Consider the following 26769-nt stretch of genomic DNA (forward strand, 5'->3'; position numbering starts at 1 on the left):
GTCTTTCTCAAGAATTAAAAAACAGAACAAAAAAACCCAAGCTCAACACAATCCTAAAAGCATTTAAAAAAAAAATATCACACATGTATTGGGTGCTGGTGGCTCATGCTTGTAATCCTAGCTACTCAGGAGGCAGAGATCAGAAGGATCGTGGTTTGAAGCCAGCCCAGGCAAATAGTTCCCTAGACCCTATCTTGAAAAACCCTTCAGAAAAAAGGGCTGGTGGAGTGGCTCAAGGTGTAGGTCCTGAGTTCAAACCCTAGTACCGCACAGAAAGAAAGAAAAAAAAAAAGTACACAAATATGATTAACCCCAGACTTGTTTTTTGTTTTTAATTTTTTTGAGACAGGGTCTCACTCTGTAGTCCAAGCTGGCCTCAAATTTGTAATCCTCCTGCTTCAGCTTCCCAAGAACTGGGATTTCAGGTATGGACCACCATGCTTGGCCTTAGCCTCAAGATTTTTTTTTTTGCTACAACACTAGCTGCCATTCTTTTAGTAGGGCAAAAGAAAGATATTCCAGATAAGCAAAGACTTAGAAAGATAAAGTTTTCTGACAAAACTTCCTTAAATATGTACCCCAGCAGAATAAAGTATTAATAAACAATCAAACTCACTACATAGCACAGGCTGGCCTGCTTCTAACTCCCCAGTGCCAGCTGGGATTACAGGCATGCACCAGCATACTCAACTTCATCCTGACAAATCAACTGAGAAATGACATTTTTGAGATAACGTGGAACCTGAAAATAATTTCTAATATGATTTCTATCATATTAACAATTATTATTATGCTAGGGATAAAAGCCTTGCAAGGGAGAAATATCTACTCAGGTATTCAGGATGATGAATGGGATTTGACCTGAAACCTGCAGAACAAAAATGTGGCAGGACTATAAGAAAAATGACCTTAAAAATTGGCAAAATGTTGATAACTGCTCAAGCTACAAGTGACTCATTATTCTCTTTACTTTTTATTTATGTTTAAAAATTTTAATAGTAAAAAAATAAATAAATAAACAAAACAAGAAAACTCCTAAGAACGAAAGCAGATGTAAGGCCAGGGTAGTGGCTCACTTCTGTAATCCCCAGTTACTTGAGAAGCAGAGATCAGGAGGCTCATGATTCCAGACCAACCTAGGCAAAACAGGTACTGAGACTCCATCTAAATAAACAAGCTGGGTATGGTGGTTCATGTCTACAAGCCCAGCTATTTGGGAGGTATAGCAGGAGGGCTGTGTCCTGACGATGGCCTGGGCAAAACCACAAGACCCCACAAGACCTTATCTAAAAAATAGCTAAAGCAAAAAGGGCTGAATGCATGGCTCAGGAGGGAGAGGGCATGAAAAGCCAGAGTTCAAACTCTAGTAACTGTCAAAAAAAAAGTAGATATGTTGTATTTGAAAAATATGGCAAACAGCAAAAAAAATTTTTTTCTATCTTTTATTTTTTTTTTGTTGTGTTGTTTTTTTAGTGGCACCAGAGTTTGAATTCAGGACTTCATGTTTATGAGGCAGGTGCTCTACTGCTTGAATAATGCCTCCAACCCAAAAGATATTTAACTCTATGTAAGTGATGTTAATAGGGCTCATAAATTTTTATTCAAAGGAAAGATAAACTTTACAAAAACATTTAATGACTTCGAAGCCATTAAGTTGTACAGTAAGTACTCTAGGCACTATGGCAAGGATATGAATTACTGGATGTTTGATGTTAGGTTAAGGTGCTTAATCTTAAGTCTTGAGTCTCAGTTTCCTTCTATGAAAAATGAGGTATAATAATATCTGCCCCAAGTAGGGTTATTATGAAGAGTAAATACTGGCATATTGGAAGCCTTTAGTAAGAGCTATGGTTATTATCTAAAATCTCATTGATGTTTATAAAAACTAGGAAATCAGAAGAGGGTAGGAGAAGTAAATAGGAAATGATACATTTACACATGGGGAGGTGTGGCAAAAAAAATGCTAGTCATTTGCTATCTTCTTCCTCTGTAACAGGGCCAGAATAAAAGTATTTCCCAGTATATACTGCAGTTAGGTCTGGCCACGTGACTCAGTTATGGTCTCCCCTCCACCCTAAAAAACTATATTCCTTCTTTGTTTCTTCTCACAGGTTAGGTAGTCTGCAGATGTCATGGATGGCTTTCCAACGGCCTTCTTAGACTTTGAGGAGACCTTGAAAATGAAAGTGGAGTAGCAAACTAGAAAGAGCCTGGGTCCCTTACATCACAGAGGGCCAAATCAAAAAGTCTGGACTTCTTCCACTTGAGAAGGAAATCCATTTCTACCTTAAGTCACTGTTACCTTTCTATCTCTTGCAGCTAATCATAATCCTAACAAGTAGAAACTGTTACATCTTCTAGTTGATAAGTGAAAAGTATTTTATTTTAAAAATTAAGTCTGTATGAATGCAATTAAGATACAGTGAATAGTCTACACTCCACTGAATCATTTTTTTAAATAGCATTAGAGTTTAATCACTTGAGTTATGCTCCCAGTCCTTTTGTTTTTATTTTGTTTTTGAGATACGCCTGGGCTAGCCTTGAATTCATAATCTTCTTTGCCTCTGAATCATTAGTAACTGAGATAACAGGCAAGTGCCACCACACCTGACTTTGAATGAGTTGCTTTAAATGATTAATTTATATTAGATGAATTTCAAATTGCACTGTACAGCTACTTTTTAAAGACATATGCTAGGCTGGGGGTATGGCTCAAGTGATAGAATGCCTGCCTGGCAAACACAAGGCTCTGAGTTCAACTCTTAGCACCTCGAAAAAAAAAGACACATGCCTGAAACAGTAAGATTGTTTAAAAAAAAAAAAAAAAAAGAGGGTAGGCAAAAATCTATTAAGACAAAGACAAAAAACAAAACAAACAAACAAACAAAAAAAAACTGAAGTAGGATACAAGACAAGAATGAAATGAAAAGTAAATTTAGGAGGCAAAAACTTTGGAAATACAAGGAGAAAATGGCAAAAACCTAACTGTAGTGGTAGATTAACACCACTTTCGCTGTTTACCATACAAATAGGTTAAAATAGCAGTACAGACCATAAGAATATTACAATTAATAATGACTTAATAGTCACATATTAAATTTTAAGTTCTATAAAATAGGTCCTATTTAAAATAAGTATTAAGATTTTATACACACACACACACACACACACACACACACACACACACATCTTTTATGGGACTGGAGTTTGAACTTAGGGTTTCACACTTGCAAAGCAAGTGCTCCATGGTTTGAGCATGCCTCCAGTCCATTTTACTCTGGTTATTCTCACAAACTATTTGCCTGGGCCGGCTTTAAACCTCAATCCTCCTGATTTTAGCCTCTCAAGTAGCTAGGATTACAGTCATGAGCCTGCAATTAAAAAAAAAAAAAGAATTCTCCCAATGTGGAAACTAATAGCAAAAGATTAAGAAATCCTACCTTTAAAACAGAACTAAATCAAATAATTTTAGAATAGAATAGAAGAAAAAACAATGATAAACATTATTTAGAAAATGGTCATTGAGGGGATGAGAGGGAGGGAGGGAGGGAGGGAGGAGGTGGGGGACAGGGAGGAGAGATGGCCCAAACAATGTATGCACATATGAATAAATGAATAAACAATAAAAAAGGAAAAAGAAAATGGTCATTAGAATAGTACCAATTCAAATGGATTAGAATATTGCTGAAGTAATGGCATATTCAGAGTCATATAGCTAATACATAAACTAATAGAAAATAAATGGAAGAAAATAAACATAAAAATTAGCCAGGTGCCAGTGGCTCACACCTGTAATCCTAGCTACTTGAGAAGCTAAGACCAGGAGGACTGAGGTTCAAGGCCAGCCTGGGCAAATAGTTTTTGAGACCCCCCCCATCTCCAAAATAACCAGAGCAAAAATGGGCTAGAGGTGTGGCTCAAGTGATAAAAGTGCCTGCAGAGTAAGTGTGCAGCCAAGTTCAAATCCCAGTACTACCAAAAATAAATAAAAATAAAATTAATGAACTACAAAACAGAATTAATAAATATAAGACCTAGTTTTTTTTAAAAAATTAAGAAATTCACATTGATATAAATTTAAGAAAATGTAACACACAAATAAAATAAGGAATATAAGAGGCTATAACAATATATTCATAATCTTTAAAAAATTGTTTTTGGTGTTGTTTATAATTTATTTTTTGGTGGCAATGGGGTTTTGAATTCGGGGCCTCACACTTGCTAGGTAGTGGAACTTGAGCCACTCTACTAGCCCTTTTTTTGTGTTGGGTATTTTTGAGATAGGGTTTCTCAAATTATGTGCCCAGACTAGCTTTGAACCTTGATCCTCCTGAGCAGCTAGGATTACAGGTGTAATTCACTGGTGCCCAGTTCTTGGTTTTTTTTTTTTTTTGTTTTGGGACAGGGTTTAATTATGCAGCTGAGGCTGACCTGAAACTTCCAATCCTCTTGCCTCCACCTCACAAGTGCTGGGGTTACAGGTATGTACCACCATGTTCAATTATATTCTTAACTTCTAGTTAGTAAAAGAATGAAAAATGCGGAAGCCAAGTGCCGGTGACTCACACCTGTAATCCTAGCTACTCAGGGGGCAGAGATCAAGAGGATTTTGGTTTGAAGCCAGCCTGGGCAAATAGTTGGAAAGACCCTATCTTGAAAAAAAAAACTCATCACAAGAAGGGCTGGTGCAGTGGTTCAAGGTGTAGGCCCTGAGTTCAAACCCCTGTAATTACAAAAAAAAACAGTAAAAACTTCAGAGAAATAATTGATTTTGTGGAAAATTATTGACACGTGAAGTGATGGGTATGTTGTACATGATGGTGACCGTATTTACAACACTATGTATCTTTATCAAACCATATCCAATTGGCTAATTACTTATATATTTGTGTCAAATCTTAATAATTCTGATTAAAACCTGATACAAGAACTAAAAAATCTGGGCTGGGAGTGCATTCAGTGTAGCTCACCTCCTCAGGTGTAGGATGCTTGCCTAGCATGCAAGAGGCCCTGGGTTCAATCCCTTAGCACGGAAACAAAACAAACAACAACAAAAAGTCTGAAAAGACTAATAATAAAGGAAGAAACAGAAAAAAGAGGTGACAAAGTTTTTCTATTCAAAACTACTAGAGCCTGGGATGCCTTTATAAGTGTGAGTTACTTCAATCATTTATGTATTTATTTAACGAATATTTGTTAGTGGTAGGGGAGTGATATATACCATAAGAACTGTTCTAAACACTGGAGTTTAGAACAGTAAAAAGAAACAAAATTTTTATATTCTAGTGGAGGATTAATAAATAAGCAAAACAAAGATGAAAACAAAAAAATCAATCAATGGTAGGTTGATGGTAAGTGCTAAGAATAAAAATAAAGCTCAGTAAGGGGAGAGGGTGGGTCTGGGGAAGTAACTGGTAAGGCTGACCTCTGAACAGGGATCTGATGGAAGCCAGAATGTAATCCAGGCAGTGAAGTAACAACGAGTGGGACAGAGAACAGGAATGCAAAGGTGCAGTAGCATGAGTTATTTGGTATGACTACAGAATGAGTAGGATAGAGAGGAATAAAGGAAGTAAGCTTTGGTAGGGGACTTGATATATATATATTTTTTTCTTGAGTGACACAGGAATCCTCTGGAGGGGTTTGGAGCAAAGGTGTTATGTATTCCTACTCACATCTTAAAATATCAGTTCTGGTTTGCAGTGTTAGAATTAGATTGACGAGGAAGCACAAATGATTAGAACAAGGTTACTGCAAGGCTACATGCAAAAAGAAACATTTTAGACTAGAGTAGTACAGTGGAAATAGTTAAACAGCAGGATTCTGTATATATTTAAAAGGTAGAGTGATAGGACTGCTAATAGAATATGAGAATCAAGACTAAGTAACATTATATAAAGAATATAAATAAGAAAACCTATTGCCTACATTTTTTTTTTGAGATAGGGTCTTGCAATATAGCAAAAAAAAAAAAAAAGCAAAGGACATAAAGAACATGGCAAGATAATTCACTAAGAAGATAAAATGTCATGCTCAAAGAGAATGACATTTCCTTTTTGTGGAATTTCTTTTCTACCTTTCATTCTGTTCTTATTTTTTTCGTTTTCTTTTTGGTGGTGGTAGGGCTTGAACTTAGGCTGTTCATACTAGGCAAGCATTCTACTACTGAGCTACATGCCCAGCCCAAGAATTCCTCTTTTAAGCATTTTCAAAATAGGTTACTTCAAAGACCTATTTTATTTTTTAACTCTAAAATGGAATAACAACTTATTGTATTTATTGTTCACTGTAAAACACATTTACTAACTTTGACTCTAAGTTTTATTCTGGTTGTTATTTACTTTTTTGAAATCAAAGCTAGACTTAAAAGTCTAAAGGTTTGTCATCCTTAAGGATATTCAAAAGAATGTGTCATGGGTCCAGAAAGCAGAGAATGTGATACACTAAGTGACAGAAATGGCATTAATGTAAATGTACACAAATTCCCATTGACCAACCAAGTTTTGCTTCCAAAACTTGGTTTTCTGCAGATAACAATGATTAACTCTAGGCAAAATTACAAAAACAAAATACCTAAAAACACTTAGAGAATGAACCAACACAGAGGCAGATTCACGAGGAGTCTTGACACTCAGAAGAAGAAGCTGAGACAGAACCCTCTCTCCAACTTTTAGGTTGAGGGCAGGCCATAGTTGGTGATTCCATATAAAATAGCTTAAAAATTATTGGAGCCCAGTGCCTGTGGCTTAGGCCTACGCAGGAGGCAGAGATCAGGAGGTCTGCAGTTTGAAGCCAGCCCCAGGAAACAGTTTGTGAGACCCTATCTTGAAAAAACCCACCACAAAAAAGGGCTGGTAGAGTGGCTCAAACAGTAAGAGTGCCTGCCTAAGAAGTGTGAGGTCCTGAGTTCAAACCCCAGTGCTGCCAAAAAACAAAAACAAAAACAAAACAACAACCCTCTATTAAAAAATCCAGTCTTACTGGAGGTATGGAACAAGTGGTGAAGTCCTGAGTTCAAAACCTCAGTACCAGAAAAAAAGAAAACCTGTAGTCTTTCTGGCCAGAAGAAACAGAGGACAGAATTTAGGATAACCATAGCTACTAGAAAGGAAGCAAAGAAATCCCAGAAAGGAGCTGGCCAAAGACAAGAAGACCCACACTCTGGGTATAAATATTGCCAAAACTCCTGGTTGACTTCTGAATTGTTCAGGCACAGATTATATGCAAAAATCATACAAACAGACAAATAAAATGAATGACTGACCCAAAATGGGAGGGGAGGATTTGTGGAGTGGCTCAAAGTGTAGGCCCTGAGTTCAAACCTCAGTACCAAAAAAAAAAATACTTTTTTTTGTTCTCTAATTACCTGAATTGTCAGTTGAAACAAAAACCAAAGTCTCTACAAACAGTATAATCCCAGAATAAAATCCAAAATTTCTCAATATACAAACAAACAAGAGTACATGACATTCTTAAGAAAAAAGTCAGTAAACAGAGTCCAACTCTGAAATGACCCAAATGCTGGAATTAACAGCGAGATTATCAAAGAAGTTACTATACCTTTGTTTGATGAAAGACAGACAATGACTGAAATAAAGATGAATATTCCAGTAAAGAAAGAAAATATAAAAATGAACCAAATAGAAATTCTGGAACTAAAAAAAAATACCTGAAATAAAAGTCACTGGGTAGAAAAATGGACATGACAGTGAGTAACACTGAAGCTGGACCAACAGAAATTACCTATCTGAGAACAGAGGGGAAACAAAGACAGAACATAAATTAATAATGTCTTACATATTTGGGGGACATTAGCAAAAATCCTAGCATGTATGTGTAATTGAATTCAAGAAGAGAAAGAGATTAGAACTAAAAAAAACAACAACAACAAAAAAAACCTTAGTAAAAATGTTTGAAAATTCTCCAAATTTAATCAAGGACAAATTATATATTTAAATACATAGCTAAACCCACTGTATAATGCAGAGGAAAATTAAGTATTATAGTCAAACTACTGAAAAACAGAGAAAATCTTGAAAGCAGCCAGAGAAAAATGACACATTGCATATAGAGAACAAAAAAATTTTTTTTGGTGTACTGGGGTTTGAACTCAGGGCCTATATTTTGAGCCATTCCACCAGTCTTCCCCTCCCCCTTGCCCCCCCCCCCTTTTTTTTCCCCTGTGAAGGGTTTTTTTCCAGATTAGTTTTCACAAACTATTTGGCTAGGCTGGCTTTGAACTGGGATCCTCCTGATATCTGCCTCCTGAGTAGACAGGATTAGAGGTATTAGCCACCAGTGCCTGGCTACAGAACAAAAATCTGAATGAATATCAAAGTATTACCAGAAACCTTAGAGGCTGTAAGACAACAGATGAACATATTTAAAGTAATAAAAAGTTTCTACATCTTTAAAAAAGAAAGTGAAATAAAGACTCTTCCTGATAAAAGAATAAACCTGCTGAATAAACCTGGGCTAAGAGCTCTTCAATCAAGAGAAAAACTATCTCACTTGAATATTTGGCTCTTCATAAGGAAATGGTAAGTATTTGGGTAAATACTGCATAAACAACAAATTTTCTATCCTCCTAAATTTATGTACATGTGTGTTTATAATTTATTTAAAGCAAAAATCATAAGATTTTTACAATGGATGCTGGAAATACTGAATATCCACATGCAAAAGAATTAAGTTGAAACTTCTCCTTATACCATACTTAAAAATTAATTCAAAATGTGCCAAAGAAAAAAACTGGATCAAAAACATGAACGTAAGGGCCAAAACTATAAAACTAAGAAGAAAACCAAGGGAAAAATTCTTCATGAGACTGGATTTGTGATTTTTTTGGATATGACCTCAAAGGAACAAACAACAAAGGAAAAAACAGATAAAAATGGTAAATGTTATGTATATTTTATCACAACTCCTCCTTCAAGAACCCCCAAACAGTAACTTTATCAGCACAAGGCTTTAGTATTAAATCTTACTAAGATTAAATTAGCAAGAATAAAATCTCTGAAGTAAAAAAATTTAACATTAGGTGGAATTTATAATGTATATAGTATACTGTACATCATATATTACAGTATATTTCACATAACTATTATAATAATAAAGGAGAGTGCAGTGGGTAAATTGAAGCATGTGGCTATAGGATTCTACATTTATGTGATGTATAACAGTAACTCTCAATAGGCTGAAAAGTTATATACACCATAATCTATAAAGTCATCATTAAGAAACTGCAAATAGGTATAGCTAAAAAAGCAATAAATGAAATGAGATCCTAAAAAATATTCAAAGTCATAAAATGTCAGAAAAACAAAAATCAGAAAATACGAAATAGAAAATGAAAGTAATTACGTTAAATGTCAATAAAGTAAGTATTATGATTTAAAAGGAGGAGATTATCAGTCTGGATTAAATATATGTTGTCAACAAGAGACATATTTTGTATATAAAGACACAGGCTAGTTAAAAGAAAAAAGATGGGAGAACTGGAGGCACAGCTAACATATTTAAAGGACTTGGGTTTGATCCCTAGCATCATAGAAACAAAAAGCAAATGGATGGGAAAAGATAAACCACGAAAATAACAAATAAAAGAAGGCTGGAACAGCTATATTAGTAACAGGTAAAACAGATTCCAAGGCAAAGTGCTACCAGAGATGATAGGCATTTCATGAAAAATGGTCAATTGAGAAGATAATCACAATTATGCATATGCTTAATAACAGACCTCCAAAAACACATGAAGCAAAATTGACAGAATTAAAGGAAAGAATAGAAAATCCACAATCATAATCATATTTGGAGATTTTAACATTCCTCTTTCAGAAATTAACAGAACACCGAGACAAAGATCTTAACATCAATTTCCTTGACCTGATATTTACAAAACTTTATATCCAATACCTACAAAACACACTGAAGTACATACAGTGCGTTCTTCAAATTAGACTTATGTGAGCTGGAGCCATGTCTCAGATAGTAGAGCACCTGCCTATCAGGTATTTAGCCCTGAGTTCAAACCCCCAGGGGAGAGCGAGGGAGGTAGAGAGGGAGAGGGAGAGGGAGAAAGAGAAAGAATAGAATTAAAAGAGGCATCAGTGACAAAATATCCAGGAACTCCCCAAAAAACTTAGAAATGAACACATTGCTAAATAATCAATGTGTCAAAGAAGATATTACAAGGAACATCAAAATGTGTGGGACTGGCTAAAAAAGGGCGTACAGGAAAATTTACAGCTTTAAGTGAATATGTTAGAAAAGTCTAAAAGCAGTGGTCTAAAGGTTCTCAGCTTAAAAAATTAGAAATATTATTTCCTTATTATTAGAAATAATAAGGAAATATTATGAACCACTTTATACCTACAAATCTGACAGCTTAAATGAAACAAATTTCTTGGAGACTATAGCTTAGCCAACCTGTTGGATAAAGACAGAATAGATAATATGATAAAATTATGACTAATTGTATATATTTATAAAGTCAACTGGATTATCAAAAAGTTTCCCAGAAACTCTAGGTCACAGTAGTCTTATCAGTAAATTCTAACAAATTATTATTATTATTTTTTGCAGTACTGGGGTTTGAACTCAGGGCTTTCACCTTGAGCCACTCTAACAGCCCTTTTTTATGATGGGTTTTTTGAGATAGGGTCTCACAAACTATTTGCCTGGGCTGGCTTTGAGTGAAAATCCTCCTGATCTCTGCCTCCTAAGTAGCTAGGATTATAGGCATGAGCTATCGGTGCCCGGCTTTAGCAAACATTTAAGGAAGAATTGACTCCAGTATTATATAAAGTCTTTCAGAAAATGGGCAGAGGTTGCACTTACCAAGTCACTGAACAAGGACAAAATAACTCAAAGGTAGGCTACAAGGATATTTACAAACTATTAGCAAATCCATTCCAGCAAATAGGATGTTTTTAAGTATACAAGATTGTTTTTAATGCTTTAAAAAATCTATCAATACAGTCAGGTGATACAATACAGATAGTACACACCTGTAATCCCTTTACTCAGGAGGCAGAGGTTGGAGGATCAAAAGTTCGAGGCCAGTTTGGGCTGTATAGAGAGTTCCAGGCCAGCCTGGGCCACAAAAGGAGACCCTGCCTCAAAAAACCAAACCAAAGCTAAAGAAACTAAAAACCTATCAGTGGCTCTTAAAACTTAACAATAAGAAAACAATTTAAAATGAATGGGGCTTGGAATGTAGCTTAGTTAGAGAGTACATGCTTAGCATGAATGAGACCCTGGGTTCAATTCCCAGCAACAAACACACACACTCACACACACTCACACACACACACACACACACACACACACACACACACACACACACACACCACACACACACACACACACACACACACACACACACACACAAGCAAAATATCAGGATACCTCACTAAAGGCAAGTAATAAGCATATGAAAAGATGCTTAACACCATAAGTCATAGGGAATTGCAAATTTAAACATCCAGATAGTACTACACACCTACCAAATGGTTAAAATGCAAAATATGGATAACACCAAATGCTGGTGAGTTAATGTAGCAATAGGAATGTTCATTCACGCAAAAAGGTACAGACAGTTTTGTTGGTGGTGGTGGTGGTGGTGGTTTTTAGCATACCGTGGTTAGAACTCAGGGCCTCACGCTTGCTAGGTAGGTGCTCTACCACTTGAGCCACTCTGCCAGCCCAAGATAGTTTTTAGCAGTTCATTCATTTCTTCCTTTCTCCCATCCTCCTTCTTCTTTTTAAAGACAGAATCTTGCTATGTTACCCAAGGCTGGCCTTGAATTTCTGGGCTCAAGCGATCCTCTTGACTAAGCCTCCTGAGTAGAGCTGGGATCACCAGCGTACACTGGACTTGGCTTTGAGCCACCTTTTCATTTTTTTATTTTTTGGGTGCTGGGGACCAAACTCAGGGCCATGCACTTGCTAAGCATGCATGCTTCTACTACTGAACTATATCCCAGTCCAGTAGTTTCTTACAAAGCAGTCTTATCATACAAGCTACCAATTAAATTTTTTGGTATTTATACAAATGAGTTGAAAACATACAACCCCACAAAAATTTATACACAAATATTGATAGCAACTTTATCCATAATTGACAAACTTAAAGCAAAGATGTTCCTCAAAGCACATTTATTCATAATACCTACAAACTGGAAAAAACCTAGATGTCTATCTATCGGAGAATGGATAAACTGTGACATATTCATAAAATAGAATACTTTTCTGCAATAAAAAGGAACAACCTATTCATACATGTAACAAAATGAAGGAATCTCAATAAGATTATGCTCAAAGAAATGTCTTGCTCAAGAATATATATATTATTTCAATTATATGAAGTTTTATTTATTTATTTTTTTGCAGTACTGGGGCTTGAACTCAGGGCCTTCACCTTGAGGTGAAAAAATATATATATATATATATATATATATATATTTTTTTTTTTTTTCGTGGCACTGGGGTTTGGGCCTCATGCTTGCTAGGCAGGCACTCTATCACTTGAGCCATTCCACCAGCCCCTATATGAGGTTTTAAAACAAGCAATTTAATCTACGATGGAAAAAATTACAAGAGATTACTGTTGGTGGTAGAGTTGGAGGTGAGGGAGCATGATAGTTTTTTACACAGGTGCATACATTTGTTAGAACTTAGCAAAGGTACATTTAATATTTCTGCATTTCACTGGATTTTACCTCAAACAATTAACAAATATGGAAATCAATGGTGTATTTGCATGCTGAAGGATTATGAGAAAGATGACATACATTCAAATAATAAAAAAGGATGGATGGATGGGTGGATAGAGAAATAATATGATAAGGCAAGTATAATAAAACAAGAATGACAGAGTATAGATTTCTGGCATAAGTGAGCTCACTATAAAATTCAACTTTGCTATATAATAAAATGTTGGAAAATCAATTATAAAAAAACTCAATGGGCACTGGATATGACCATAGTTGGATTAAAAATAGAAAATCTGCTGCTATCCATGTCACCTTCATAAATAGCAGACTCATGAGCTGTTAGGGCAGACATGCTAAAGGAAAGTAGTGTCAGAATGCTGGCTATGCCACCTAAAAGAGGTCACTGGCTGTTTGCCTCATAATATTGCCTTTTTTATAAATCCCCAAAGTCCTAATTGAAAATGTAGAGGGTATCAATACCCAGGAGGGAGGACTGGAAACAAGAGATACACATTTGGCTCTGGCAGTGGGTTGGGAGAGGGCAATGTCAAAACTAACTCACAAGTGGCCTGTCACATAGCTCAGACTCCAGCAGCTCTGTGCCTGGATGTCAGCCCCACATACTCACCTAAAACCTGGAGAAACTAAAGGTGAAGTGGGACCAGCCAGAGCAGCTGAAACATGTCCAGTAACAACAAATGTTTATCTGGGCAGATAACCTGGCAGATAGTCTGGTCCTGATCTTAGCCAACTTGAAACTCCACAGCAGGAGGCTGAGTGCAGAGGGGTCCTTCATCTTTGCCACACGGGTAGGCAGAAGAGATATAGAAGGTGGTCTTGACTCTACTACAAGAAAGGCACAGGAAGCCACTCTCTACAAATGCCAGCTTTTTCACTATTGGGCGATGACCAAATTCCCTTAAACACAGAGGGTGGGGATAGAGAAGTCAAGTCAACCAACACTAAACAACGCCACCACATAAAGCTGGCTGTTACACCACAGCCCTGAAGGTATGAGGAGCTCTGGCGTGTATGGCTGCTGCCACAGGAACCACACTGGCTGAGGGCTTCCCCAGGCCCGGGTGGGAGGCTTGTCACTGACTGGCCACACACAGAGGCTCAGTCGCCACCTCGGTTAGTGGCAAACAGCTGCTAAGAGGGGAGGAGCAGACTCAGGGGTACTATGCACTGTACAGCAAAATCTCTGACTTCAGCAGACTCCAAATAATATCTGTAAGAACCAAATGGCTTAAGCCTCATGGTAGTACTAGGCAAAAGGCAGTGCAAGGGAAGCAAGCAGTTAGAAAACTGACAACTGACTCTAAACAATTTTACTATCAGTCTGAAATCTAGTCCCTATTTGAGAATTGAATCTTCGTACTGGATATCTACCAAGATTCAACGTGGATAATAGCTACCCACCCCCTGTCCACACTCTTCTTGGAGGAAGAGCAGAAAGGGAAGAGGGATTCGCAGTTTGCCTACAGGAAAAGTTCAACTCTGTTCAGAAGACTCTCATTCAGAAGACTACTGGAGTTCTTCTCCAGGAAAGAGTATAGAGATAGTAAAAAAAAAAAAAAAGGTTCTTTGCTCTGAAATAGCCCCAAAGTTAAGCCTAGCAGAACAATAAGGGTGTGGATCTTGAATGGAGTCCAGAAGAGAGCGTGTGTGTGTGTTTTCATCTGTTGTTGTATTTTCTTGGGGAAGGGGGTGTGAATGCCAATCCATTCTTTTGACTTCATTCGCACTTAAAGTTGCTTTATAATCATTTCCTGAAAACACTGTAGGAAGAGTGTGGTATTTGGTCACCCCACCCTCCATCTAATACTGCCCCAGCAATCCAAATATGTGCTTTAAACTGAGAAGAAGCCAACTTTTTGCCTTTGGCACCACTGAAGTCCAGACATTACCAGCACTCCTGCGAACAGCTCAAGGCTCCACCCAAAGCAGACTGCACATGCTGAAAACCAAGAGGAACACCATTCCAGCACAACAATGCAGAAGAGTGGAGAGGGCTGAGGAGGCTGGGTGAGGCTGGGTGGGGCAGTTGGGACACTTCTAGATTCTGACACCAGAACATCCAAGTGTTAGCACAGGCATTTTGGTAGCATGGTGATAGATCAACTATGGTGTGGGGGAAAACCCAAATACTGCAATAAAGAATTATCTTTGCATAAAGAGAGGAGAACAAGGTAGTAAGGTGCAGAAATAATTTTTAGGGAACTGACTAGCTGCTGGGCTAGTCAAATTCTGAAAGCACAAGGAATATTCCAGTTTCTTTGCAGAAGCTGATGTAGAGTTCCATTTCTGGCCTAAAGTAGATTGGTGGGCTTCTCTACAGGAGAGTCATTAACAGAGCATTAATATAAAAAATGACAGACCCTCTGCCTTCTGGTTGTCCAAGGCCAACGGCACCTTCTTCTGGCAGAGCTGTATTTGACAGCCTCTAGGTTTTAGGACTCCCTTTTTACTTGTTAAGCTTTCCTGTTTCCTCCTTTACTCTGAGAAGATCTGCAGATCTCCTTAGAAAGTCTTTATAGACATGCTAGGGAGGGGAGCAGCAGGGACACTGCTGTGAACAGCACCAGGTATACAGCTCTTATGTATGCTATCATTACTTTTTACCTGGCAGAAAAGAGAGTGACACTGAAGAAGAATTTCCTGGTTTAATTATTTAGAGAGTTTGTCTTTCATTTTTTGTTGCTAAAGTACAGGGATCTCTTAAGACTTTTTTTGTGGGAGGGTGTTTGGGGGGAGGGGCAGTACTAGGGCTTGAACTCAAGGCCTTGTACTTGATAGGCAGGTTCTCTGCTACTTGAGCCATGCCCAGCCCTTTTTGTTTTTGTTATTTTTCAAATAGGGTCTTGAGTTTATGCCTGGGTCAGTGATCCTATTTTATGAGCTTCCTGCATGCCAATAAGAACAACATAAGAATAGTAAACAAGGCATAAATGTAAAATAACCATCTTCATTTGAACAAGGAATTTCTTTTAAAACACTTGTCCTATTTTGGACATCACAGACTGCTTCTATGAAAATAGACTTCCAATTCTATCATAGACAGAATTGGCCTTTAGGGTTTAAAAAAATTTTTTTTAAGGCAATTGCTTAGCTGGGCATGGTAGTACACATCTATAATCCCATCACTCAGGAGGTGGAGGCAGGAGGATCGAGCTACATAGTGTCTCAAAAAACAACCAACAAAACAACTGAACAAGTTAAAAAGCCCACTTAAAACAATAGGTTCTCTTTAATTCTGAGAAAATTCAATTCAATTTAATTCAAATTTAATTCAAAAGAAAAATGGAGGAGACATGATCGGGGGCAGCAAGACATATAGCCACCTCTTATCTTCTAGAGACAGAGAGCACTTAGAAGGACATAAGCCCCTCATATTTAGGTCCTTCTAACCATGCATTTCATATAACCCATTCATCCTGAGACCAGTGATCATTCAGATACTACAAGGACTCTATAGATGTCACCACTGCTTAATATTTTAGGAAGAAAAGCTTATCTGAGGATGATTCTTTAGGGCAGTGCTCTCTAACAGGATGGCCAATAGCTTAAAATTAAGCATAATTAAAAATTCAGGGGTTGGAGATGCAGCTCAGAGGCACCTTGACTAGCATGTACAAGACTCTCAGTTCAATTCCTAATACCACCAGGTATGGTGGCACATGTCTGTAATCACAGTACTTGGAAGGCTGAAGCAGGAGGACTGAGAATTTGAGACCAGGGTGGGTCACATAATGAGTCCCTGTCTAAAAAAAAAAAAAAGAAAGAAAGAAAAACAAGAAAAGAAAAGAAAAAGTCAGTTCTAAAAGACATCCCATATTCATGGTTTGGAAGACTTACTATTGTTAAAATGACATACTATCCAATGTAATCTACAGATTCAATGCAATCCTATCAAAATCACAATAACATTTTTTTTGCAGAAACATAAAAAATACATATCCTAAAATTCGGGTCTGGGATATGACAGCACAAACGGTAGAATGTTTACCTAGCAAGTGAAAGGCCCTGAATTCAAATTCCAGTATTGCCAAAAAAAAAAAAAAAAAAGAAAATTCATACTGGTTTTCAAGAGCCCCCAAATAGTCCTCGAAAAACAAAAATGTTGGAGAGTCACACTTTCTGATTTCAAAACTTACTATAAAAAACTAAAGTAATAAAGCCATGTGGTACTGATACAAGAAAAGACATGATGTTCAATGAAATAGAATAGAGAGCCCATAAATAATCCCCCACATATAGATTTTCAGTTCATTTTTGACAATGGTGCCAAAAGGGAAAGGACACCCTTTTAAACAAATGATTCTGGGAAAACTGGATAGCTAATTAGATCCTTACCTAATACCACATTAAAAAAAATCAACTCAAGGCTGGGCACGGTGGCTCACGCCTATAATCCTAGTTACTCAGGAGGCAGAGGTCTGGAGGCTCTTGGTTCTAAGCCAGCCCAGGCAAATAATCTGCAAGACCCTATTGTGAAAAAACACATCACCAAAAAAAAAAAAGGGCTGGTGAGTGGTTCAAGGTGTAGGCCCTGAGTTCAAGCCCCAGTACTGCAAAACAAACAAACAAATCAACTCAAAACAGATCAAAGAACTAGATTTGAAACATCTTAAAGAAAACATAGGGAGAAATCTTCATGACATTGGATTTAGCAATGATTTCTTCATTATGACACTGAAAGCACAGGCAGTAAAATAAAAAATAAATACACAGGACTTTATCAAAATTAAAAACTTTTATTCATCAAAGGATACTAGAGCAAGAGAGTGAAAAGACAGTCTACTGAACAGGAGAAAATATTTGCAAATCTTATGTCTGGTAAGAGATTGATATCTAAAATATGTAATGAACATCTACAACTCAACAACAAAAAACCTCAACAATCCAACTAAAACACAGGCAAAGGGCACCAGGTGTGATGGTGTACACCTGTAATCCTAGCACTAGGAAGGCAGAGCCAGGAGGAACATGAATTCTATGCTAACCTGAGCTACACAATGAGACTCTGGTTTCAAAAAAACAAGGGCTAGAGACATAGCTCAGTGGTAGAGCACTTAAATAGCAAGAACAAGGCCCTGGGTTTGATCCCCAGCACTGCAAACAAAACACAGGCAAAGGACCCGAAAGAATAGGCACACAAGAAGATTCTCAACATCATTAGTTATACAAAACCACAATGATATACTACTTCATGCTCACTGGAATGGACACTTTTTTTTTTTAAAGAAAAACACAAAGTTAATGAGTGTTGGTGAAGATACGAAAAAAACTAACTTTTGTTCATTGTTAGTGGGAATATAAAACACCCTAGCTCTGCAGAAAATGGTTTGGTGGTTCCTCAAAAAGTTCAACAGAGAATTATGACAAAATTCATCAATCCTACTCTTAGGTACATACCCAAAAGAACTAAAAGCAAGGACTCAAATATATGCTTATATATTAATATTCATAGCACTATTATTCATAATAGCCAAAAGGCGGAAACAACCCAGGTGTCTATCAATAGATGAAGAAACAAAATGTGATATGCATGTGTGTATAAAATATGAAATACAACTCATCCATAAAAAATGAACTTCTAATACATGCTACAACATGATGATTTTGTTTTTTTTTTTTTGGAGACAGGTCTCACTATGTTGGTCAGGCTATTCTCAAACTCTTGAGCTCAAGTGATCCAGGGATTAGGGAGGTGGGAGGAATGGGGGAATTACTGTTTAATAGGTAGAGTTCTGTTTGGAGTGATTATAGTTCTGAAAATGGATAGTGGTAATGTTTGCACAACATTGTCAATGTATTTAATACCACTGAATTGTAATGGTTAAAATGGTAAATTTCATGTTATGTATATTTTATCACAATTTAAAAAATCATTTCCTCATCTGCCACATTTATCAAGTATTCAAAAGCTACATGTGGCTAGTAGCTACCATACTGGATAGTGTAGAGTAGAACATTTCCATCAACAAAGGTTATATTGGATAGCACCACTCTAGAGGTATATTAAAAAACCACCTGATCCTGATTTCAGTAGAACCATCTTTATGTTGCCTCCAGAAGACTTATTTGGTTACCATTATCCTGCCTACTCATTATTCTAACAGCATCTTTAGCCAGTGTGAATCCCTCTAATACTGTAAATATTTCACAAATGCTATTTATTTGATATTTAAAACAAACTGGAAGGGTGAGGTGCCCCAAATAATGTATAGACATGTAAATAAGTGTAAAAATGATAAAATAAAATTAAAAAAAGAAAAAAACAAACTGGAGTGGTGGTGTTATTCCTTTTTCTTAGGTGTAAAATTAAGACCCACAGTCCTGTAAGTGGGGCTGGGATCCACACTCTTTCACTTTGTGTTCTTTTTACCCCTACATTATATTGCCTTCGAGAAGGTATTTTCACCCCATCACCAAAAGTCATTTGCTGATCTATTTATGGTAATATCCTGGATGTTGTTTAGAGTTGGTCACCATCCCCTTAGGAGTTTCCACCCTTAAACAAGTTCATTCCTGTTGTGGTTTGAACACAGAAAATGTTCCCTACAGGTTCATGTGTTAAGGCTTAGGTCCCTAACTGGTGGCACTGTTTTGGGAGGTTCTGTAAACTTTGGGGCCTAGCTGGAGGAAGTAGGCCCCTAGGGCAGGTCCTTCAGAGTATCTTATCCCTGGCTCCTTCCTGTCTCACTCTCTGTTTCCTGACTGTCATGAGATGAACAGCTCATGCCATACTGTCCCTCTGCTACAATGTTCTGCCCAAGTCAATGAAGCCAAGTGACCAAAGACTGAAACCAAAATAGATCCTTATTTCTTTAAGTTGTTTATATCAGGTGCTTTGTCACAACAGCAAGAAAAGTTAACTAATACATTTTCCGAAGGCTTTTTCATCTTTCCCATTTTAATTACCAGGAACCCAATTTTTTTTAGCTATTTAGTCTCACAGTTAAGTACAGATTGTCCATACTTCTTTTTATTTAAATAAACACTAAGCAACACTGTGATGCTGCTCTCATATCCATCCCTTCCACTCCTGTTATTCTTTTGTAGTCAGTCTAAACTAGGTTCTCATCACTGCAAGCTCAGATATTGCAGCTGCTGTCTAACTGATCTCTTGCCTTTACTGTTTTTCTCCTCCTAAACAGAGCTAATCAGATTAGCCCTTTATATCCCATTTCTGTATGTCATTCCCTAAGTCCTTAAATTGTTCTGCCCGATACGGTCCAAGGAGCCTGGTCGATCACAATGAGATCTCAGTTACCTTCTAACATTATTTCCCACAACTCTCCACTGAGGTAGGGTTGTCCTTTTAGTGCAGCATGCTTGGAACTGGTTCCAAGTTCCTCTTCTGTACTACCCCAGCATAATGAATAGTGCAACAAACACAGCTATTGTTCAAATAATATGTTCAGAAAGAATAAATGGCATGTAGAGCCAGGAGCCAGTAGCTCACACCTATAATCTCAGCCCCTATTTGAAAGGGCTGAGATCAGGAGGATCCCTGTTTAAGGCCATATGGGGTAAACAATTTGCAAGATCCCATCTCTAAAATAGCCAGAGCAAAATGGTTCAGAGGTGTGGTAGAGTATCTGCTTTGTAAGCGTGACCCTGAGTTCAAACCCCAGTCCTCCCTCCCACCCCCCAGTCTCCCTGCAAGGCAGCAGATTAAAAAACACTTAAGAAAAGTGAGTGAAAAACAAGTCACTATGAGTCAAGAATATGCTCATTTTGGAGGAAGGTTGGGAATGAAAGAATATATTAGGCTGGGCTGGGGATACATAGGTCAATGGTAAAGCACTTGCCTACATGTACAAAGCCCTGGGTTGATCATCAACAGTGCCCCCAAAACAAAAAACAAACAACAAAAAATCCAACAAAACACACACACACACACACACACACACACACACACCACATTAGGAAGGATATGAGTTCTACATTAGAAATTTATTAATATATTTATTCTCATATTAACAGGTTAAGAAAAATCTATGTAATCATCAACAGAAGAAAAAATACTTAATATTCAGGCCTCAGTTATTTATGATTAAAAAAAAAAGCCTCAGAAGCTGGTGGAGTGGCTCAAGTGTAGAGCAACTGTCTAGCAAGTGTGAGGCCCTGAGTTTAAACCCCAGTGCCACTAAAAACAACAAACAAACAAAAAACTTCAGTAAACTAGGAATAGAATGGAATACCCCTTAATCTGATAAAAGATATTCATCAGAAATCTATCAAGATATCAAAAATCAGATGTAATGATGCAATTTTAGAAGCATTATTTGTTGTTTTTTTTTAAAGACTGAATCTTGCTGTGTACACCAGCAGGATGGCCTCCAAATCTTGACCTTCCTGTCTTGGCCTATCGAGTGCTGGTATTACAGGTATGTCCCACCATGCTTAGAAACATTACCTTAAGTCAGAAACAAGGTTAAGATTTTCTTTTGTTATACTTCAGTTATGTTGGTAGATATAAGATTAAAAGAAAAACGCAGCATTTATATTCATATCATCACTAATTAGCTAGAAAATATAATATTCAAATTAGAATGAAAATTGCCCTAGGGTTTTATGGAAAAGATTATAAAACATCCTTAAAGAGCATAAAAGAAGACCTTAATAAAATAACAGTATATTTTTGTTCATGGTTGGGAAGATTCAGTATTATAAATATGGCAATTCTCCCCAAATTAATCTTTGAATTTAGTACAATTGCAAACAAAATTCACATAAAACTTTTGGTGGAATTTGGAAAGTTGATTTCATTTGGAAGAAGAGCTAGAAAGAGCTAAGATATTACTTTCTTTTAACTACAGGGTTTTGCTACATAGGCCAGGCTTGCCTGGAATCACCATCCTCCTCCCTCAGCCTGCGTGCTGGAAGTGCAGGTATGCATCACCATACCCAGAAAGAGCCAAGATACTTCTGTAAAATACAAAGAAGGTGGGGAGACTTTCCCTACTAGTATTAAGGACCTAAGAACTAGGACGGTGATACTGACGGTACTGGCCTATGCACTGAACCAGTGGAACAGAACAGAGAACTAACAAACTGACCTATACATGGGAAAATTCAATTTACAAAAAAAAAAATGCCAGACAGAACAAAGATGTAAATGTACACAGAAAACCCACAACTTTTATTTATTTTATATTTTTGTGATTCTGGGGATTGAACCCAGGGCCTTGCACTAGCTAGGTAAGCACTCTCCTACTGAGCTACATCCCCAGCCAAAACTAAAACATTTAATGGGAAAAAATGTAGGTGTATATTCCTTGTGACCTCAGGGTAGGCAAAGTTTCATTTTCTTGCATGTAAAACTACAATTATTCTTGGTAATATTTTACCTAACAACAAAGTGGTTTTTTTTTTTTAAAAGATCAAATAACAAAGTCTTGTACAGAGATAAAAGTTAACTCTTCTGTCTCACATTATAAGCTTTGGTTTATTATTAGGTTAACTGATATTTCTATACAATAAATCTACTAACAAATGCACTCTAGTGGTCTTGTTTTAATTAAAACTGTTGTATCACAGAAAATTTGAAAAGTACTCAAATGTAGAAGCTAATATGATAAATTTGATATATCACTCAATGTGAACAATTAAAATACATGGCCAATACTACACATATAGGAAGAATTTCTTTTTTTTTTTTTTCTTTTCTTTTTTGGTGGTGCTAGGGAATCAAATCCATGAACTTGCATGTTATACAACCACTCTAATACTGAGCTATACCACCAACCCAGGAGCACCTGCCTAGCAAGTGGGAAGCCCTGAGTTCAAACCACAGTACTGTCAAAAAAAAAAAAAAAGAGTAATTTCTTGGGACTGGAGATGTAGTTCAGTGGTAGAGGGTTCACCTAGCAAGTCCAAGGTCCTGGGTTCAAATCCCAATGCTGCAAAAGAAAAAAATCATTTCTTTAAAGTAAAACTGGGTAGAGATTAGGATCAGTTACCAATAAGTTCTAGTTTCTGCAAGAATAGAGCATAGAGTTCATTTATGACTGTTAGCCACTATCAGTCCCTCTCCTTTAAGGACAGTAAAATTGGAGCCCAAAGCAGGTGTTGGAACAAAGTTATGTGACTGATTAAACTCCCACAGTTAGTCTTTTATCAAACTGCCCTGTTTTACTTCTTTTCTAGTATTTAACACAAGTTGGATTTCTTTAGCTTCTTTCTTTACTTGTTTGCTCTTTGTCTCACCTTCACTAGAATAAAAGATCTAAGAGGTAAGAGATAGTGTCTGTCTCATTCAGTAGAGTCCCTACCATCTTGAACAGTACACCTGGCAAATAGTAAGTGCTCAATAAATATCTAATGTTAAATGAATGCCAGAAATCAGGCCTGTCAGAGTAACTTGAAACGTGTCTGACTCTTGAAGAGAAGTCCAAGCTACTTGGACTGTAAGTTCAAGCACTGGTCTCCAGGAAGTTAAGTGTCTGTGGGGAAGAGATTTAGAATGATAAAATGGATGGTGATCTTACCAGCTACAGCTAGAACTAGAACATGGGACATGGATAATGAGAGGGAAGAGAAAATAAAAAACTCTGTTTGGAAATAACATTTCTATTAAAAAGATAGAGAAACTTTGAATCTCTGAATTTTCTACAGATACCTAATTTATTACCCAAAACAATCTTCTCATGCAAATTTCAACATGAATTCCAGGAAATGAACTTTCTAAAAACCTAAATAAAGTATGTACTTAATCTCCTTTCCCAGCTTCAGGTCTGGAAGGACAGAAGAAAGAGGACAACAAATGGAAAAACAAGAAGGCATGTCAAATGTACTTTTAGAACACCTTTTAAATAATCCCCAAGAGCAGTGCATGCCTGCAGAGAGGTGACTTGAAAGGCTCTTCCCCCAGGCAATAGCGAAGGCTACCATCAACTTCTAAGCAACTACAGTAGTCATCCCTTATCCTAGTTTAACTTTTTTTTTAGTTACTGAGGACAAATGCAGTCTAAAAATGTTAAATGGAAATATTTTAGATAAAAACAATTCATAATTAAAACTGTACACTGTTCTGAGCAGTGTAAGAAACTCTCCAGCTAGCCTGTTCCATCCTGCCCAGGATGTGAATTATCCCCTTGTCCAGTGTATCCATGGTGTATATGCTACCCACCCATTAGTCACTTAGTAGCCATCTCAGTTATCAGACTGAAAAAACTAAGTGTATGTAAGCTTCAGTACTACTCATGGTTTCAAGCATCTAGTAGAAGTCTTGGAATGTATCCCCCGAGTTTAGGAGGGCCAAACATATAGCACTCCTCAAAAGGCCCTATAAAGAAGCAGCAGTTTAAAGGATGGGCTCTAGAGCTGGGCTTGAATTTTGATTCTCCCATTTACTACTTGTATAACTTTGGGCAAGTTACTTAACAGTTCTGTACTGCAGCTAAATGCAAAATGAAGAATAATCATATCTACTACAAAGAATGGTTGTGAGGACTAATTTTTTTTTTGGTGGCTCTGTGGTTTGAACTCAGGGCCTTGTGCTTGCTAAGCAGGTGCACTACTATTTGAGCCACTTTGCCAGCCTTGTTTTGTGTTGGGTATTTTCCAGATAGGTCTTGAAAACTATTTGCCCAGGTTGGCCATGAACCACACTCCTCCTGATCTCTGCCTCCCAAGTAGCTAGGGTTATAGCCAGTGAGCCACTGGTCCCCAGCTTAATGTTTTAATACATACAGCACTCTTATAATAACACCCTGGACACAGCAAGACCTCAATAAACTGTAGCTTTTATTGTAATTATTCACCCAGGAGACACAATCTGTGTTTGATTCCTTGGAAAAATTGTAGCCCCAGTGACTTAGATGACTACACCATTAGCATTAGAGACAATATGAAATAGTGAAGTATGGGACCAAAAATCAAAACATCTGTGGGAACAGAGTTTTCGAGTTACCTCCCAATTCCAGTCTCCTCTTCTTTAGTAAAAGAACTTTGATTTTTATATGGATACACATTTTTGCCCAACTAGTTTATACCCTTCTCTGTAAATGGCTTCTAAAACAGTCATAAATAGAAGTTTTATGTAAAATCTTGAAAAAAATTCTGTTTAAAAGTATTGCAGGTGGCACATGCCTATAATCCCAGCTACCCAGGAGGTGGAGACAGAAGGACTATGGTTTGAGGCCAGCCCAGGCAAAGTTAGCACAAGACTATCTTAAGAAATAAATAAAGGATGGAGGGGATGGCTTAAGTAGTAGAATATCTAGATAGCAAGCACAAGGCCCTGAATTAAAAACAAAAACAAAACTCAATTGTATGTGAGGGGTACCTTTTCTGTTCTCCTTCACTATGCTGTCCACTGATGCTCAAGTAGCCTTCTTGGCATGGGTCCCTGCTATCATTTGGATATGGTTTCTGTCCCTCAAGTTTTCATGTATTGAAATTTGATCTCCATTGTGAGATAATGAGAGGACGTAAACAATTTGACTATGGTGAGTAGAAATGGAAACATTGGAAAGTGATTAGGATTAGATAAGATCATCAGGGTGGAGACCCTATGACTGAATCCTGGCGGTCTTATAAGAAGAGGGAGAGAGACCACACATGCACACACACATGCATTCCCTGCTACTTGCCATGTGATGACCTATGTTTTGGAGCTCTGCCAGCAAGAATGCCATCACCAGATGGGATGGCAAGGTCAATTGGTCCACCTTACCTTGGAGCTCCAGACCTGTCAGTTGAAATTTCTTTTCTTCAGTTAGCTAGTCTCTGACTTTTTTTTACTGGCAACAGTACCTGAGAGAAACAGTTTACAAGAGGAAAGATTTATTTTGGCTCATGCTTCAGAGGTTTTAGTCTATGAATGGCTGATTGTATGGTTATGGACCATGGGGAGGCAGAACATCATGGCAGAAGGGTGTGGTACAACAGAAATGCTCATCTCATAGCAGCCAGGAAGCAGAGACAGACAAACAGGAAATGGGCTGTGGCAAGATATACTCTTCAAAGACACATCCCCTGTGACCTTCTTTCTCCAGTCTTAACTCCATATTGTCCATTCAATATGAACTCATCAATGTATTAGCCACACTGATAATAGCCCCACCATCTGGGAACCAAGACTTCACTGCATGAGCCTTTTTTAGAGGACACTTCATATCCAAACAGGGCTTGAGTGTCTGAAAAGTTAGAGGAGCCAAGTGCTAGAGTCTAAACACTAGCCCTGGACTGTCTATTTCTGGACTCTGGACTCAAGAGAATCAAACCTTGTATGTTCAGGCCTCTGTGGTTGAGGTACATATTCATGTAAACCTATTACTACATGATGTATCTTGTTTCTGACCTATTATTAAAATACAGTCTCAAATAAATTCGCCTCTTTAAATCATAGTTTTCTACCTATAAAATGTGAAGTGCTTCATAAAGTGATAGTGATAATCAAGTAAAACAACACATCATAACAGCACTATATGCAAAATGCTGGTGAGATTTTTACTGAATCTGAGAATCTGAGAGATTCTCAGAATGAAAAACAGGGTTGAAGAACAGGGATACAGACTAAGAAGAGGATTGGGGGAAAAAAGGACAGGAAAAGAGATTTTGTTGTGAGAACAGAAAAATTCTTTACAGAAGATCATGAAAACTAATCACTCTGGGAGACAATATACTGTATCCTGCAAAATTCACTACTACATTATTTCAATAGGAATTTTATAATTTTCTTCTCTTTGAACTCCAACACCTCTGATGTGGGTTTATTCCTAATTAGATGCGTTTAGCCATTCAAATCTCAGTATCTACTTCTCTATATCCTCCATATTATTACCCAGACCTTTTAAAAAGTAGCTCCAGTGGTCTGAGGCTAGCCTGGGCCAAAGCATGAGATCCTATCTAAAAAACAAACTAAAAGCAAAAGAACTGGAACATAGCTTAGAGGACTTGCACAGCAAGCACAAGGTCCCAGGTTCAATCTCCAGTGCCTTAAAAAAAAAAAAATTTATTTTAAGTCAGTAGTGGTACTTGCTTATAATCCCAGCTACTCAGGAGGCTGAAGTAGGAGAATCACTTGAGTCCAGGA

The 26769-nt window shown here is 37.3% G+C and overlaps 1 protein-coding gene across 9 annotated transcripts in view; it reads right to left on the reverse strand.

The window, feature by feature from the left end:
* Smg6 (SMG6 nonsense mediated mRNA decay factor) overlaps positions 1–26769 on the reverse strand; it is a 266332-nt gene that overhangs the window by 50576 nt on the left and 188987 nt on the right. The window contains exon 14 of one of the 9 annotated variants that reach the window (XM_074046592.1): positions 12471–25487. The exons of the other annotated variants lie outside the window; for them this stretch is intronic. Coding sequence (XP_073902693.1) covers positions 25446–25487 — 42 coding nt within the window. The 3' untranslated portion in view covers positions 12471–25445. Of the gene's footprint in view, positions 1–12470; positions 25488–26769 lie in introns of those variants that run through there. 9 annotated transcript variants of the gene reach the window in all.

Source organism: Castor canadensis, chromosome 11 (genome assembly GCF_047511655.1).
Source record: "Castor canadensis chromosome 11, mCasCan1.hap1v2, whole genome shotgun sequence".
NCBI lineage: Eukaryota > Metazoa > Chordata > Mammalia > Rodentia > Castoridae > Castor > Castor canadensis.